This window comes from Pan troglodytes, chromosome 17, assembly GCF_028858775.2.
Source record: "Pan troglodytes isolate AG18354 chromosome 17, NHGRI_mPanTro3-v2.0_pri, whole genome shotgun sequence".
NCBI classification, from domain to species: Eukaryota; Metazoa; Chordata; class Mammalia; order Primates; family Hominidae; genus Pan; species Pan troglodytes.
In genome coordinates this window covers 56,752,088-56,768,896 of record NC_072415.2, presented here as the reverse complement: position 1 = coordinate 56,768,896, position 16,809 = coordinate 56,752,088, and the positions used below count along the sequence as shown (strand labels likewise).

The following is a 16,809-nucleotide window of genomic DNA, read 5'->3' as shown; positions in this document are numbered from 1 at the left end:
ATCGCAGCTACTCGGGAGGCGGAGGTAGGAGAATCGCTTGAACCCGGAAGGCAGACATTGCGGTGAGCCGAGATCGTGCCATTGCACTCCAGCCTGGGCAACAAGAGCAAAACTCCGTCTCAAAAAAACAAAACTTGCGGGGTGCGGGGGCAGGGGAGAGGAAGGAAGACCTGGAAGTGCAGTGCGGATGAAACGTGGGGTAGTGGGAAGAGGCGGTAGGTAGGAGGCTGATTAAACAGGGCCTTAAAAGTTACATTGTTTTAAAGACCTTTCGTATGTGGGTTCCACCCAATTCTTCAAGGAAATTGAACCCTGGACACCGTCCAGCGATTTTTCTGGCCATCTTGACTCAGCATCTTCCTTCATCCTATCAGCACATTACGGGGGGGCCATCAAGCTTCCTTCTATCTACTTACTCTGCCTTGGCGTTTGACTCCTTCCTAGCTATCAGATTTCCCTGACTTTTTAGCATGGCCCTTCTGAGCGCTCTTATTTCACTTCTCCCCCGCCCCAACCCCACCGCCTAACTCTCCCAACTCTGCAGTCCGTGACCTTCAGGTGCCCTTCAAAGTCAGAAAAACTCGGCAAGGTTGGTACTTGCAGGACATTAGCAATTCAAAGAGGTGTCACACAACCTCACCATTAAATGGGAACAATAGCTTACCCAACACCCATATTTAGATTATTCCGCCACAACTACTCTGGGGGATGGTTTTATTTGCGGCGGCTTTCTCAGTCCATAGCCACCGCGTGAAGGGCACCGTAAGAATCTTCCCGAATGCTCCTGTCACGCGTCCCGGCCGCCTCTTCTTCCTCCCCGCCACTTCCCCAGGCCAGGCCCGCGGATAACGCCTCAGTTGCGACCCAGCTCTAGGCAGTCCGCAGGGGCCTCCGCCGGGGAGGGAAGGCACGACCTGGGGCCGAGCGGGGCCAAGCCGCGGGGCAACACGCCGGGGCAGGCGCGGGCGGGCGCTGTCGCCGCGCGGACGGAAGGCGCGGGCGGAAGGCGGTCGCGCGGGTGGGCAGGGGGCACCGCTAGGGGCGGGGCTTCGGCGCGTCGGAGGCGGAGCTCCCGCGCCGTTCACGTGACGGGCCCGGCTGTAGCGGCGGCGGCCGCGGCGTCTTAAGCGGCGCCCAGTGCAGGATGGTGCTGGAGGCGGCGGCGGCCGTGGTGGCGGTAGCGTCGTTGGCGGCAGCGGGAGTGGGTGCGGCGGCAGCGGCGGCGGCGCCCGCGGGTGGTATAAAATGGCGGATTTCGAAGAGTTGAGGGTAAGCGGGGGTGCGGGAGTGGAGAGCGGAGGCCGCGGGGGAGGGGATGGGAGAGGAGGTGGGGAAACCGCAACGTCGCCGGCCGCCGCCTGCTCGTGCCTCCGGGGCCGGTTGGCGGAGACCTGAGCCCCGGCCCGCGGACGAACGGGCGCCGAGGGCGCGGGGGAGGGGAGCGGGCCGGCGGAGGGCACGCGGGCGGCGCGGGGGCGGCGGGCCTGGGCCGCGGCGAGCCGGCTCCTGAGTGCTGCCCGTGGTCCGCACACCTGGCGCGGGGGGCCGGGGCGCCCTCCAGGAGGGGCACATGGGGACCCGACATCCCGGTTCGCAGTGAGGGCCGATGTGGGAAGCAACGTTTGATCTTGCACCTTCACCGGGGTGTACGTGTCTGTGGCGATTCACAAGTCTGCATGCTACTCACTTGGTGGAGGACTGTTTTCTGAAAGCTGAAGTTGCGTTTAGGAATCTCTCCTCTTCTTATGGCTGATGCTACCGTTTAGTCAGGTCTGTCACGAGAAAAGGCCCCTTCTCCCACCCTTGCCTCCTAACATCTTCGAGGAGCCTAATGTTTGGGGATCCCTGCCTTCAATAATCGGCCTTAAACCTCGATATTTTCTTAGTGTTTTAGTAAGAAATCTGCAAACTTTATGTTGTGAGGTTTGTGCACCCCTTTTACTCTTGAGGAAAAATATTTTTTTCTTCTCAGTCTTAAAACAAGATCATAACTTTATTGTTGATACCCTTGTATAGCAGAGGTCTGGAATAGGGCTGTGATGGGGGTAGAACAGAAGAGACTTTTTCCCCCCAGACTGATAACCTTTAAAGTCCTAACTAAGTGTGACGAATGAGATGGATTTGTGTGTATCGCTGAATTACTGGCGACATAAATGAGATGTTTACGGACAGAAACCCTGATTTTTTTAAAAAAAAAAAATGTATCAAGGTAGAGATGAGTGTAAACTTGAAATTACATTTACTGCAACTCGTTTGTGTAACACTTATTAGGATTTCTTTTTCAAATAAGGAAGAGGAATCCGGTAAAAGGTTCAGTTTTGTATATTTATTGTTTTCCGCAAGAGATGGGATGGGGGAAGGATGTTGGCTGGTTACCTGCTTAGTGGACGTGAGCAAAAGAACGTATGCTCTGCTCTAAACGGAGATTGTTGGAGTTTGCACAGTGCCTGCCATATTCCCTTCTGCTGTTTCAAAAATAATTATTAAGTTCCCAGTAAACGCATATTAATACATGTTATGCCCCATACTAGTTTATGCAGAGAACCATGAGTGTAGGTAAAGGGTGTTCATACTTGATAAGTTTAAGGGTTTTAGTGGCTCAGAGCCCCAGCTGTAGAGCTTTTAACACCTGTGGAGCTTTTCAAACAACGAACCCTGAGCCTCACCTCTGTAAATTCATGCGTTAGATTCAGGATGGGTTGAGAAGACTGAACTCTGAAGTTATATTTATTTTTACCTGCCATCTAGTTTTAATTTTTGTGTAGTAACAGATGTATACAAGTTTTCTAAGTTCTTTTTTTTGTTGTTGTTAATGAAAACTTTCCAGGATTTTTATTAGACTCTTGTGAATGTTGTTGGCCAAAGCTTAATGTAAAGCGAAGAATTTACTCGCTCTTATAGAGCAGAGTAAAAGCAGTCCGTGCTCAGATTGGAGTGCAACCAGCAACTGGAAAGTGATAGAAACCAAAGAAGCTTTTTTTTCTCTTCCTTTCTGCCTTCCTCTCTCTCTCTCTTGGTTTGTGGATCAGCTTCATCCTCTCTTCCTGTAAATCAGCTGTCTTTACTTCTTGCATTTGTTAGAAGATGGCCCCTCTCCCACAATTCATATGACGTGCCCAACAGAGACTAACTGGGGAGAATTTTCAGAGGAGGGAGGGGTACAGGCTGGGCACATGCAGTAAGCATCATCTGCTTTTCTTTGCCTTAACTGCTCTGTGCAGACCCATGTTACCCTACACTTGAAGATGAACTGTACCCCGCCCTTACACCCCATTACAGACAGTAATGATGATGATGGTATATACCCATTTTAATACAGTGGTTATTCCATGCCTGGTTCTGGTCTAAGCATTTTTTCTATACTTATTTAATTCTCACAATTTTTTCAAGAAATTGAAGCACAGAGAGGTTAACCTGACCTAAATCACACAGCTTGAGATTTGAAAAGCTAAGATTTTTAATCTTAGACATGTAGCTTTTAGAGTCTGGGCTTTTCAGAGCCCGGGCTACACTACTTTGTTCTGGTACCTTGGGGTCTAGGTGGAGCTTCTAGCCATCATCCTGCGATTGTTCCTAAATTAAATGATTGGTAACATCCTTCTTGTGTGACATTATAATAAAGGAAGAAAAACAGACTAAAAAACGGAATAGAAAGAAAGAAAAGGGGAAGAAATAATCTTGGATTCTCAAAATGATGGTCCTTGGATCAGAATATATTGTGGTGGTCAGAGTGATGCTCAAGTAAATTATAGGACCAGGAAAAATTATGGGCATTAGTTTGTTGGCTAACTTCTTGGCAGTAGAGAAATTGGTCAGCCGATCTGGATGCCACATATTTGGCTGCTGATATGCCACAGAGAGGATTTCCATTACCCTTCAAGGCTACTCATTTTGGACAAGTATAACCAGAGCAGTTCACATCCTGGCTAGTGCTGCATCTATACTGGAGATAGGGAATTTTGGGAAAGGTAATCCTCAGTGTGGTTTGGTGACCCTGGTGCCTTTGCTTTTCAGACTTGTGTGTCGGGGGTGGGGTGGGGGGGGAGGGTTGGTTATTCGATTAGGCAACTGTTAAGGGGGTCGCCTGACTATTTCAGTTTTGGAGACTGCTGCGTGAGCCAGTACCAGAGATCTTGGCTGGTCATAGCAGAATATGGCAGCTCTATACCTTGTTACCTTTCAGTCTGGGTGACCAGAATACCAGCCCACCTCTCTTCCAGTTCTTCTGGGAGAGAGAATCTGATTGGCTGAGTTTAGGTCTCTACTTCAGTTCTAATCATCCATAGCCAGGGGCTTAGAGTCAAAGCACACAAACCTGATCAGCAGATTATCCTGATGGATTGAAGGAAAGGAAGTGGGGAAGTTCTCTGAAAAGGGAAAATGTGGCCTGTGTGCTCAAAGATGGTTACAATTATGTGTTATATATTAGAAGCTTTCAAGGTGCCAGAGAAGAAATTACTCAATTTACCAGTTGCTTATTTATGGCATCTGTGTTGTTAGGAGTTGAAGGAGTGATTAGTTTGTGAATGAACAGATTTTGAATTAACTAGTTGTGAATTAATGTGGGACAAGATCGTAAGATTTGATGGCCTGAACTTCTGTCACTGCTGCCTTGCTTCCTCCTTCAAAAATGGTCTGGAGGGCAGGGCTTGGTAGCTCACACCTGTAATTCCAGCGCTTTGAGAGGCAGGAGGATCGCTTGAAGCCAGGAGTTCTGGGTTACAGCTAGCTCTGATCTTGCCACTGCACTCCAGCCTGAGCGACAGAGGGAGACCCTGTCTCAAACTAGTCTGTAGAAGAGCTAAGCACAGGGATGGAGGAGAGCAGGAGTTGAGTTTCTGGAATCACTTACCTCTTCTTTAACCAGAGCAGCTTTTTCTTTACCCTTCCAGTTGCATATTTCCAATACTGTGGCCTGCTGGTGGCAGTCATTCACAAAAAGGTCCCTGCTACACTTTAACCTGGTTAATCTACTTTCCCTGCTTCTCATCACTCAATGGGGAGGAGGGGGATCTATTGTAGTGACTTTTTTTTTTTTTTAAGGATCTCCCTTCTGTATTCTTCATCCCCTTCTTTTCATGCATCGAGAATTTATTCTGTGTGTGTCTCAGAATGAGAGAGAATGTGCCTGTGAGAATCTGGTTGTGCATTTGGCCTGAGAGAGCCAGCGATGATAACTTTATCAATAGATACTGGGTAAACCAGAACATTTACCAAACTGGGTAAATTTGTTGTGTCATAATTCGAAGATCAGATTTGGGTCTTTCATGCTAAGAAGCCTAAGTAATTCTGTAACAGAAGGTCTTCTGTCTAGAAGGCTTAAGTGTTTGGTTTCCTTACACCTACCAGGAGTCACCATCCTGATAACTTCAAGTGCTGTTAGGATGCAGCAGGAGAATGGGAAGTTAATGGGGGATTTGAGGTTAGAGGTCCTCATCACGCTCCTCTCCCCATTTATTGGGCAGGGATATAGATTAATAGCTATGATAGATATAACAGAATCTTCCATATGATTCAAAGCTATTATGGGATGCAACTAAAATTTCCAAGGCTTCACCTGAGCTCATGTCTATGAAAGCACGTTCGAAACAAAATATATTTGACTTAAAGTGAAATAGGCTGGGCGCAGTGGCTCAAGTCTGTAATCTCAGCATTTTGGGAGGCTGGGGCGGGTGGATCACCTGATGTCACATTTTTTATTCTCTCATTTCCATTTCTCATATTTTTTAAATGAAAGCAATATTTGTGCAGACAGTATTGAAAAAATTCAAAATAGTGAAAGTCTTCCCTTTTCCATTAAATCCCACTCCCGTTATGCTTTTAACCATTTTTGTTTGTTTGTTTTTAGGGTTTTATTGTTGTTCCAAAAGTCTAAAAATATACCATGCCTTTCTCTCTATATTTTTTCAACTCAAAAAAAATATTTCTTAACTTTTTGCTAGATAAGAAATTTAGGTCATTTTCCACCTGTCCTAGACTTTGATTTCTATCAGTTACATTTTGGTTCCTAATTTTGCTGTTATTTTTAACTTTTTATTATAAATTTCTGTTTATTGACCTATCACTTTTAGACAGTATATTTGGCCCTTCATGTCTGTGAATGACTTATCTTTGGTTTCAACCAACCTTGGATCAAAACTATTCAGGAAAAAAGGTTGGTTACATCTGTACTGAACATGTACAGACTTTTTTCCTTGTCAGTATTTCCTAAACAGTATAGTATAACAACCATTTCATAGCATTTGCCATATATTAGGTATTGTAAGCTAGAAATGATTTAAAGTACGTAGGAGGATGTGTATAGCTTATATGCAAATACTATGCCATTTCATGTAAGAGACTTGAGCATTCTTGGATTTTGGTATCTGCAGGGGACCCTGGTACCAGCCCCCTACGGATACTGAGAGACAACTATATTTCCTCACTTCCTGGTCTTTCAGAAAAAGATATAACACCGATCCCTTTCCTTTTGGGATTTAAAAGCCAAACCTTGCCTTTGTTTTTCCCTCCTCCCTTCCTAGCCTTTGTTTTCTTTTTTCCTTTTTTTTTGAGACGGGATTTTGCTCTTGTTGCCCAGGCTGGAGAGCAATGGCGCCATCTTGGCTCACTGCAACCTCCGCCTCCTGGGTTCAAACGATTCTCCTGCCTCAGCCTCGCGATTAGCTGGGATTACAGGCACCTGCAACCATGCCTGGCTAATTTTTGTATTTGTAATAGAGACAGGGTTTCACCATGTTGGTCAGGCTGGTCTTGAACTCCTGACCTCTGGTGATCCACCCCCCTCCCTTGGCCTCCCAAAGTGATGGGATTACAGGCATGAGCTGCTGAGCCCGGCCCCAGCCTTTGTTTTTGGTTAGTACTGTTACATTGGCAAGATTTATTGCATTTATATAATGTTTTATAACTCTTCTAAAGTTTTCTGTGCTTCTGCAGGAAAATCTAGAAATTGAGTACTAATAGCCACTCTTTTAAATATGTATGTTGACATGAGTATTAGTTACTATAGAACCAAGTACTGTGGAGCCATAGAGAAACTTCACTTCTGTTAAACCTGTGATCCTTAAAAAGGAAATATAACAAAGTCAGCCGGGCACAGTGGCTCACGTCTGTAAGCCCAGCACTTTGAGAGGCCCAGGCAGGCGGATCGCCTCAGGTCAGGAGTTCGAGACCAGCCTGGCTAACATGGTGAAACCCCGTCTCTACTAAAAATGCAAAAATTAGCCCGACGTGGTGGTGGGCACCTGTAATCCCAACTACTCGGGAGGCTGAGGCAGGAGAATTGCTTGAACCCGGGAGGTGGAGGTTGCAGTGAGCCAAGATCATGCCATTGCACTCCAGGCTGGGTGACAAAGCAAGGCTTCGTCTCAGGAAAAAAAAAAAAAAAAAGAAGAAATATAACAAAGTCCTGGTTGAATGAGGGAAGCTCATTGAAGTTATTTTTTAAATTTAATATTATAATGGGTTCTCATGTTGTAACCATTCAGCTTGTCTTGGTAGACTTTCCGGAGTCTTGGCCTGCCTTTTCTAATTTGGGAAGCTTAGTAGACCTGTTACCCAGCTGTCATCCTGGGATTACTTCACATTGTTCTCCTGGGTTAGATCTATTGTTATTTGGATCCCATGTTTTTCTCTTTTAGATACCTTTTTTATTTTACAGGAATACAGTCTTCAATAGTTGTTTCTGGAAGGATATGCTGGTGATAAACTTTCTGAGTTCTCGAATGTTGAAAATGGCTTGTCTTTGTTCCTGATTGAAAGTTTACATGTGGAATTATAAATTCCTCAGAATTTTGAAAACTTTGCTGTGGGAATTTAAAATACTTGGTGTGCTAATGAGAGGTCCATTGCAGATCTGATGGTTATTCTCCTGTAGAAGATTGTAATTTACAATTGTAGTCTATGATCTACGGGATTTGTTTACATTCTGAAAGGTTTCTTTGATTTTGTCTTTGAACTTTTCTATAAAATTTATTTCAGTAGTTATCTTTAATTTATAAGAGTTCTTCTATCATCTTTCATTTTTCTTTCTTTTTAAATAGCAACCTGTCCTTGATTTATGGGGAAATACCTTGAATTTCTCTGATGCTAATTTCTCTAGAGTTCTTGAGACATTTCTCTGAATTGGTGACTCTAACAGTGGGTTCGTATTTAGGTATTCCATACTAATTTTTGTCTTTTAAATATTTAAGTTATTTGATAAGTACAAAAGATTATAACAGGTAAGGCATATGTAAACAAACATACATGTAATTACCAACCAGTTTACTAATTCATTAGTGTAACTTTAGCAGGATGCACTTTCCTGATCACATCCACTGCAACCATGTCCACCTTCACCAATGACAGTAGTCACTGTACTGAATTTTGGATTCATCATTCCTGGTCTGTCTTTATACTTTTAACATATATACATATGTAAAATTTATTTATTTATTTATTTATTTATTTATTTTTTGAGACGGAGTTTTGCTCTTCTTGCCCAGGCTGGAGTGCAGTGGCGCGATCTTGACTCACCGCAACCTCCTCCTCCCAGGTTCAAGCAATTTTACTGCCTCAGCCTCCCGAGTAGCCGGGATTACAGGTGTGCACCACGCCCGGCTAATTTTTTTGTATTATTAGTTTTCACCATGTTGGCCAGGCTGGTCTTGAACTCCTGACTTCAGGTGATCCACCCGCCTTGGCCTCCCAAAGTGCTGGGATCACAGGTGTGAGCCACTGTGTCCGGCCATCCATATTTCTTAAATCCAAATGTTTGAAAATGAAGAGAAAAAAACTGTAAAGTTTCACCAAATTTGTCTTGCAGAAAAACCCTGACCTGCACTGATATTGTAATCTTTGTTGATCTCACTTAGTGTGAATATTTGTATGTTTCACTGTAGAGATTCTAGGAATAGAATTGCTGGTATTTAAGAAGAATGTGTGCATATTCACCAATATTGGATAATGTCAGATTATCTTCCAAAAAAGGTGGTGTCAGTCTTCGTTCTCTCCAGCAATGCAGAAGTTTTCATTACTCAGCTTTCTTGCTAACATCTACTTTTGTCACACTTCAAAAGGTTTTATCGGTTGGGCATGGTAGCTCACGCCTGTAATCCTAGCACTTTGGGAGGCCATGGTGGGTGGATGGCTTGAGACCAGGAGTTTGAGACCAGCCTGGGTAAAATGGTGAAACCCCATCTCTACCAAAACAAAACAAAATTAGCTGGGCATAGTGGCCCACACCTGTAGTCCCAGCTACTTGGCAGGCTGAGATGGGAGGATCACCTGAAGCTAGGAAGTGAGCTGTGATCATGCCATTGCACGCCAGCTTGGGCAACAGAGTGAGACCCTGTTTCAAAAAAAAAAGTTTTTACCCGTGAGTATAAAATACCACCTTTTAGTTTTCATTTTCTTTTGCTAATGAGTTTGAGCATCTTTTACTATACTGATTAGCCATTCTTCCCTTTTCTTAGATTCCTATTCATGTCTTTTGCCCATGTTTGTACTAGTTTTTTAAAAAAATTATTTCTTACTGATTTTTAATAGTTTCACAGTTGGATGCATGTGGTGCAAATTTCTCCTTTCAATTGGGCTCACTTTTAAATCATTTTTATTTTTATTTTTTGAGATGGAGTCTCACTCTGTAGCCCTGGCTGGAGTGCAGTGGCGTGATCTCAGTTTACTGTACCCTCCGCCCCCAAGGTTCAAGAGATTCTCCGTCTCAGACTCCTGAGTAGCTGGGATTACAGGTACCCGCCACCATGCCTGGCTAATTTTTGTATTTTTAATAGAGATGGGGTTTCACCATTGGTCAAGCTAGTCTCGAACTCCTGACCTCAGGTGATCTGCCCACCTTGGTCTCCCAAAGTGCTGGGATTATAGGCATGAGCAACTGCATCCAGCCTTATGCGTTTTTTGATGAGTAGAAGTTCTTAATTTTTATGTGATTGCATTTATCAGGCTTTTCTTTATGGATAGTGCTTTTGAATCTTGTTGAAGAAATTTTTCAACAGAGTTCTCGAAGATATTTTTCATTATTGTAAAAGTATAAGACGTAGTTTTTTTGTTTTTTTTACCTTTTCTCATTTAAGGTTTTAATCCACCTGGAGTTGATTTTGTATACAGTGTGAAGTGGTGACCAAGATGCATGGTTTTTCCTCAAAGAATAATAAATTGTTCCATCATCTTTCATGCAAATTTTTTTCTTCACTGGTTTGGATGCCATCACTCATCTGTGCTTTGGTTCTGGACTCTGGGCCGTTAGTCTGTTTTTACAGAAATTGTTAAAAAGTTACAGTAACTAAAACAAGATGCTGCTGCTGCTAGCATAAATAAACTTCTTGCCTGGTGAGGTGGCTCAAGGCTGTAATCCCATCACTTTGGGAGGCCATGGTGGGAGCATCACTTGAGCCAGGAGTTCAAGACCAGCCTGGGCAACATGGTGAGACCCCATCTCTGTGTAAGATAATATTTTTTATAATAAAAAACCAAACTTCTTTTGATATATAGCATACACATAGGAAGTACACAGATCATGAAATTATAGCTGGATGAATTTTCTCAAAATAATAATCATGCAGGTCAAGAAAGAGAACATTACCAGCACTCTAAATATTCCCCTCCCCAGTGGCTAACCTCACCTCATTCTTCCAAAAGCGACCTACTATCCTAACTTTAACAGATTAGTATTGCCTGTTTTTGAACTTTATATAAATGGTACCTGTGTAGTATATATACAGTTGCCCCTTGGTTGTACCTGGGGGATTGGTTCTAGGATCCACCCTCCCAATAGGAAAATCATGTGTACTCAAGTCCTGAAGTTGGCCCTGCAGAACCCATGTATAGGAAAAGTTGGCCCTCTGTATATGTGGGTTTCACATCCTGCAAATACCATATTTTTGATCTGCATTTGGTTGAAAAAAAAAATATGCGTATAAGTGGACCTGCACAGTTCAAACCAGTTGACAAGATACAGTTGACCTTTGACTAACACAGGTTTTTGTTATTGGATATGTTATTGTTATTCAATATTCAACTATATGTTATTGTTATTCAAAGGTCAACTATATGTTATTGTTATTCAAAGGTCAACTGTATTCTGTTTCTGTATATGTATTCTGTTGTTTCTGCCTTTTTTTCTGTTTCGTTTGCCAGATTCATCCTTATTGTTGTCTGTAGTTGTAGTTGGTTCATTCCCTTTTGCTAGTGATATAGTAGAGTTCCAGTTGCTCCATATCCTTGTCTACCCTTTTAATTTTAGACACTCTGGTGAATGTGTAGTGGTTTTAATTTGCATCTCCCTAATAAGTAATGATGTCAAGCTCCTTTGAATGCGCTTATTGGCCATTTGGGTTTCTTTTGTAAAGTGGCTTGCCAAGTCTTTTACTCATTTTTATATTGGGACATCTGTCTTTTCCATACTGATTCGTAGGAGTTCATTATACATCTTGGAAACCATCTCTTGCTGGTTATGTTTTGCACATACCTTCTCTTGTTTCCCCTGAGTCTATTCAGAGTTCTGCTGGACTTTTAACCTCTCCATTGCCCTTTTCCATTGGCAAATATCTCCGGGGAAGGCATCAAGAGACTCAGCTTTGCAGGCTCTCCTTTTCAGAGTCTTGGTGTCTCAGGTCCTTACTGCCTTTGTAGTGCCTCCTGCATTCACACAGATTTTTGTTTTTTAATATTATATTCAGTTGTTAAGTTCTCACAGGGAGGGTTGGTATGAAACAGTCTAGTCAGTCATTGAGGGAGACAGAAGTAGCACAAGTCCTCCTGGCTTGTAGTTGTTCAAGGAACTTCTTGATTGTTTGCTTCTCCATGTAATTTTAGAATCATATTTTCATGTCATACACCCCCCCCCACACACACACACACATACATCTTGTTGGTATTTTGATGGGAAATGCACTGAATCTGTAAATTAGTTTGGAGAGAATTACATTTTGCTGCTAAGTTTTCTTAACCACAATCATTGTAATCTCCATTTCTTTTAGGTTTTTTACAACATCTTTCAATAAAGTTTTGTTATTTTCAGTTAAAGTATTGCAAATATTTTGTTAGATTTATTTCTAACAAATTATTTTTATAGCAAATCATAAATATTAACTTTTTATAATTATACTTTGCTGGTGCACAGAAGTACAGTTTGACTTTGTATAATAACCTTGCTATACTCCTAATTGTGATAAATTATCTTTAGATTTCTTTTGGATTTTTCTATGCAGACAGTCCTATCTGTGAATAATGACCTCTTTGTTTCCTCCTTTCCAATTCTTATGCTTTTTTTTTTTTCTTTCTTTTTCTTGTCTTAATGTGCTGGCTAGGATCTCCAGTACAATGTTGAATAGAAGCTGTGATGGGGGCATCCTGATCTTGTTCCTGATTTTAAAGGGAATGCTTTCAAAGTTTCACAGTTAAGTATGATGCTTGCTGTAGGTTTATTATAGATAATCTTTTCAGGTTAAGGATATTCCCTTTCTTAGTTTGCTAATTTAAAAAATCATGAATGAATTTTATCAGAAGCTTTTTCTACATCTTTTGAGAAAATTATTTCTCTTTTGTAATCTGTTAACATGCTGAGTTATATTAATTTTTTTCCCAATATTTAAACAAACTTTGTGTTGCAAGTATAAATTCAACCCTGATCTATCTGTTCCTTTTTTCCACTGGACTCAGTTTGGAGATATTTAATTTAGGATTTTTGTCTCTCATAATGAGTAAAACTAGCCTATAGTTAAAAAATATACCTTTTCTCTTCTGGAAGAGTTTATGTAACATTAGAAAGGTCTGTTTCTTAAATATTTAGTAGAACTTGCTTATAAAATTATTACTATTGTTTTCTTTGAGGAATGCTTCAATTGCTTTGGTTGTAGGACTGTTCATATTTTCAAGTTTCAAACCTGTTTTAGTAGTTCATACTTTTATAGAAAGTTGTTCATTTCATCCACATTCTTGAATTTGTAGCATTTAGTTGTTAATCTCTTCTTTTCAGTTACTTGTAGTTAATATCCCCTTGTCTTTTTTTAAAATGCCTTCTTTTTTTCTTGATAATTTTTGGCTAAAAGTTTGCCAATTTTTAAGGATTTTTCAGAGAATCAAGTTTTTGATATTGTTTATGCTCTTTAGTGTATCCTTCCCGTTTCATTAATTTTTGCTCTTCTTTTCTTTTCTTATATTTCCTTTGGAGTTCTGTTCTTTTTTTCTAATTTCTTAAGTTGGGTGCCTGTCATTAATTTTCAGCATTTTAACATAGTTATTTAAGATCATAAAATGTCTGCGTATTGCCTCCTTGTTTTGATGTGTGTGATATTTCCGTTATTTTTACTTGTATTTTTCTATTTTCTGTTGTGAATTCTTTAACTTATGAGCTATTTAAAAATTTAATTTCCAAACATGAGAGTTCCTCTAGTTGATTTGGCTGTTGATTTGTAATTGCATTTTGGTTAGGCAGCCTGTTTGTGTGTGATGCCAATTGGTGTGTCTAATGCCAATTCTTTGAAATATGTTTAGACTATTAAAAATGTGGTCCATTTTAATAATTTTTATTTGTACATGAAGAGACTATGTATTGCCTGGTTTTTGGTGCAGTTTTATATATGTTCATTATGTAGCCTTGTTAATTATGTTGTTCAAATCTCATATCTTTATTTTTTATTAAGAGAGCAGAGTTAATCTTTTACTAGAATTTTGTTTTGTTTTTCATTTTTCTTTGTAGTTCTATCGATTTTTAAACCATATTTTAACATTATTACTAGCACATGAAAGAACCGTAATCCTGTAATCTTAGCACCTTGGGAGGCTGAGGTGGGAGGATCACTTGAGCCCAAGAGTTTGAGACCAGCCTGGGTACCATAGTGAGACCCCCATCTCTGTTTTTTTTTTTTTTTTTTGAGACGGATGGAGTCTTGCTGTGTCACCCAGGCTGGAGTGCAGTGGCGCGATCTCGGCTCACTGCAGCCTCCGCCTCGTGGGTTCAAGTGATTCTCCTGTTTCAGCCTCCTGAGTAGCTGGGACTACAGGTGCCTGCCACCATGCCTGGCTAATTTTTGTATTTTTAGTAGAGATGGTGTTTCACCATGTTGGCCAGGCTGGTCTTGAACTCCTGATCTCAGGTGATCTGCCCACCTGGGCCTCTCAAAGTGCTGGGATTACAGGCCTGAGCCACCGCACCCGGCCTTCTAGGTTATTTTTCTTTTTTTGTCAGTTTTGTCTAATTTAAAAAATTTCTCCTCGCCCTTACATTTTTGTGTCCTTTTATTTCAGTTTTATCTCTTTCGAATATAATACCATTGAATTTTAAGAAAATTAAAAATCTAGTCTGATAGTCTTACTCCTTGTAGTTTTAATTAAACTTTTAATGAAGATAATTGTCAATTCACTTGCATTTCTAGGAAATAATACAGAGACATTCCGTATACTCTCTCTAGTTTTTTTTCAGAGTTAACATCTTAAAGACCATAGTACAGTATCACAACCAGGATATTGACATGAACACAATCAAGATATAGGCCATTTTATCACCACAAGGATCCCTCTCTCCAAAGTATTGTTATTTTATAGTCACACTTGTTCCTGTCTCATCCAGTTCCCTCACTCTCTGGGGCCCGCTCATCTTTTTCATTTCTATGATTTTTGTCTTTTCAAAAATATTACATAAATAGAATCACACAGTGGATAACCTTTTGGGTCTGGCTTTTTCATTCAGCATAATTCTGGAAATTCATCCAAGTTGTTGTATATAAACAGCTCATCCCTTTTTATTGCTGAATAGTTTTCCACGATATGAATTCACTATAGTTTGTTTAACCATTCACCTGTTGAGGGACATCTGGGTTGTTTACAGTTTTTTGATAATTATGAATAAAAATGCTATAAAGATTTGTGCATAGGTTTTTTTGGTAAACTTACGCACACATCTTTCTCGGAGATAAATGCCCAGGAGTGCAGTTGCTGGGTTGTGTGGTCATTGTATGTATAGTTTTTAAAGAACTTGCTAAACTGTTTTCCAGAGTGGCTGTACCATTTTACATCCCTACCAGCAATGTATGGAGTGATCCAGTTTCTCTGCATCCTCGTCAGCATTTGGTGTTATCAGTGTTTTTCATTTTAGCCATTCTGGTAGGTATCTAGTGATATCTCAGTGAGGTTTTTATTTGCATTTCCCCAATGGCTAATGATGCTGAACATATTTTTATGTGCTTATTTGCCATCTGTATATCCCAATCCATGACATGTCTCTTTGTGTCTTTTGTCCTTTTTCTAATTGAATTCTTTTTCTTTTCCTGTTGAGTTTTGAGAGTTCTAAGTATATCCTGGATAGTAGTCCTTTGTCAGATATGTGTTTGCAAATGTTAATATTTTCTTTGAGTCTGTTGATTGTCTTTTTTTCCTTTTAAAGGGGTCTTTTGCGTAGCACAAGTTTTAGTTTGTGTGAAGTCCAGTGTGTCATATTTCCTTTTATGGATCTTGCTTTTACTGTCAAATCTAAGAACTCTGCCTAGTCTTAGATCCCAAATATTTTCCTGCTTATTAAAAAAAAGTTTTACAGTTTTATTTTTACATTTGACTCTGTGATCCATTTGGAGTTATTTTTGTATAAGGTATGAGACTTAAGTGGAAGTTCATTTTTCTGTCTATGGGTGTCCAGTTGATCCAGCACCATATATTGAAAGGCTGTCTTTCTTCCACTGAGTTAATTTTACACCTTTATCAAAAATTATTTGGGTATGTATGTATATGTCTATTTCTGGGTTCTGTATTCTCTTTGCTTGATCTATGTGTCTACCCTTCCACTAATACCATGCAGTCTGTCAGTCCTAGCTAAGTTGTAAAATGGGATAGATTGATTCCTCCCCCTCTGTTCTTTTTAAAAATTGTTTTGGCTGTTCTATTAATATTTCTTTTGCCTTTTCATATACATTTTAGAATAATCTCATCTATATCTACAAAAATCTTGTTGGAATTTGGATAGGAATTATGTTAAACCTATATATCGGTTTGGGGAAAGTTGACATCTTTACTATGTTGAGTTTTCCAATCCGTGAAGAATTTATTTGTTTAGGTTTTCTTTTCTCTTTTTTTTTTGAGACAGAGTTTTACTTTTGTTGCCCAGGCTGGAGTGCAATGGCACGATCTCGGCTCGCTGCAACCTGTGCCTCCCGGGTTCAAGCGATTCTCCTACCTCAACCTCCCGAGTAGCTGGGATTACAGGCATGTGCCACCATGCACGGCTCATTTTTTTTGCATCTTTAGTAGAGACGGGGTTTCTCCATTTTGGTCAGACTGGTTTCGAACTCCCGACCTCAGGTGATCCGCCCACCTCAGCCTCCCAAAGTGCTGAGATTACAGGCGTGAGCCATCGTGCCCGGCCTTTAGATTTTCTTAGATTTTTTTTTTTTTTCAGTGTTTTGTAGCTTTCAGCATATAAGTCCTGTACGTGTTTGTTACATTTTTACATATGTATTTTAATTTTCTTTGGAGTGTTATAAATGGTGATGTTTTTAACTTGTTTTCACATGTTCATTTTTAGTGTATAAAGATGTGATTGGTTTTTGTGTGTTGATTTTATATCCTGGGACCTTGCTGAACTCACAAGTTCTAGGAGTTGTTTTGTAGATTTGTTGAGATTTTCTATGTAAACAATCATTCCATCTACAAATATAGTTTTATTTTTTCCTTTCAACTCTTACTGCTTTTATTTCCATTTCTTGTCTTATTCTGCTAGCTAGAACTTTTAGTACTGTGTTGAATGAGGGGTGATAGTAGGCATCTTTGCCTCAGTCCCAATATTAGAGGGAAAGCAATCTTTCCGCCCTGAGTATAATATTG

The 16,809-nt window shown here is 40.6% G+C and overlaps 2 protein-coding genes across 24 annotated transcripts in view; one reads left to right on the top strand and one right to left on the bottom strand.

The window, feature by feature from the left end:
• Positions 1-1,063, bottom strand: part of KATNAL2 (katanin catalytic subunit A1 like 2) — a 409,798-nt gene extending 408,735 nt beyond the window's left edge. For 3 of the 6 annotated variants that reach the window (XM_016933645.4, XM_016933646.4, XM_063796082.1), the window contains exon 1: positions 665-1,063. The gene's annotated coding sequence lies outside the window, so the exon portion shown is untranslated. The remainder of the gene's footprint in view (positions 1-664) is intronic. The other 3 variants (XM_063796078.1, XM_016933647.4, XM_063796080.1) reach the window with 3 other exon arrangements.
• PIAS2 (protein inhibitor of activated STAT 2) overlaps positions 996-16,809 on the top strand; it is a 128,293-nt gene continuing 112,479 nt past the window's right edge. For 6 of the 18 annotated variants that reach the window (XR_010152070.1, XR_010152071.1, XM_016933643.3 and 3 more), the window contains exon 1: positions 996-1,269. Coding sequence is in view for 5 of the 18 variants with exons in the window: in XM_016933643.3 (XP_016789132.1) it covers positions 1,246-1,269 (24 nt within the window). In the remaining 13 variants the exon portion in view is untranslated. Of the gene's footprint in view, positions 1,270-12,305; positions 12,395-14,990; positions 15,100-16,809 lie in introns of all 18 variants that reach the window. The other 12 variants (XR_010152072.1, XM_063796075.1, XM_063796073.1 and 9 more) reach the window with 6 other exon arrangements.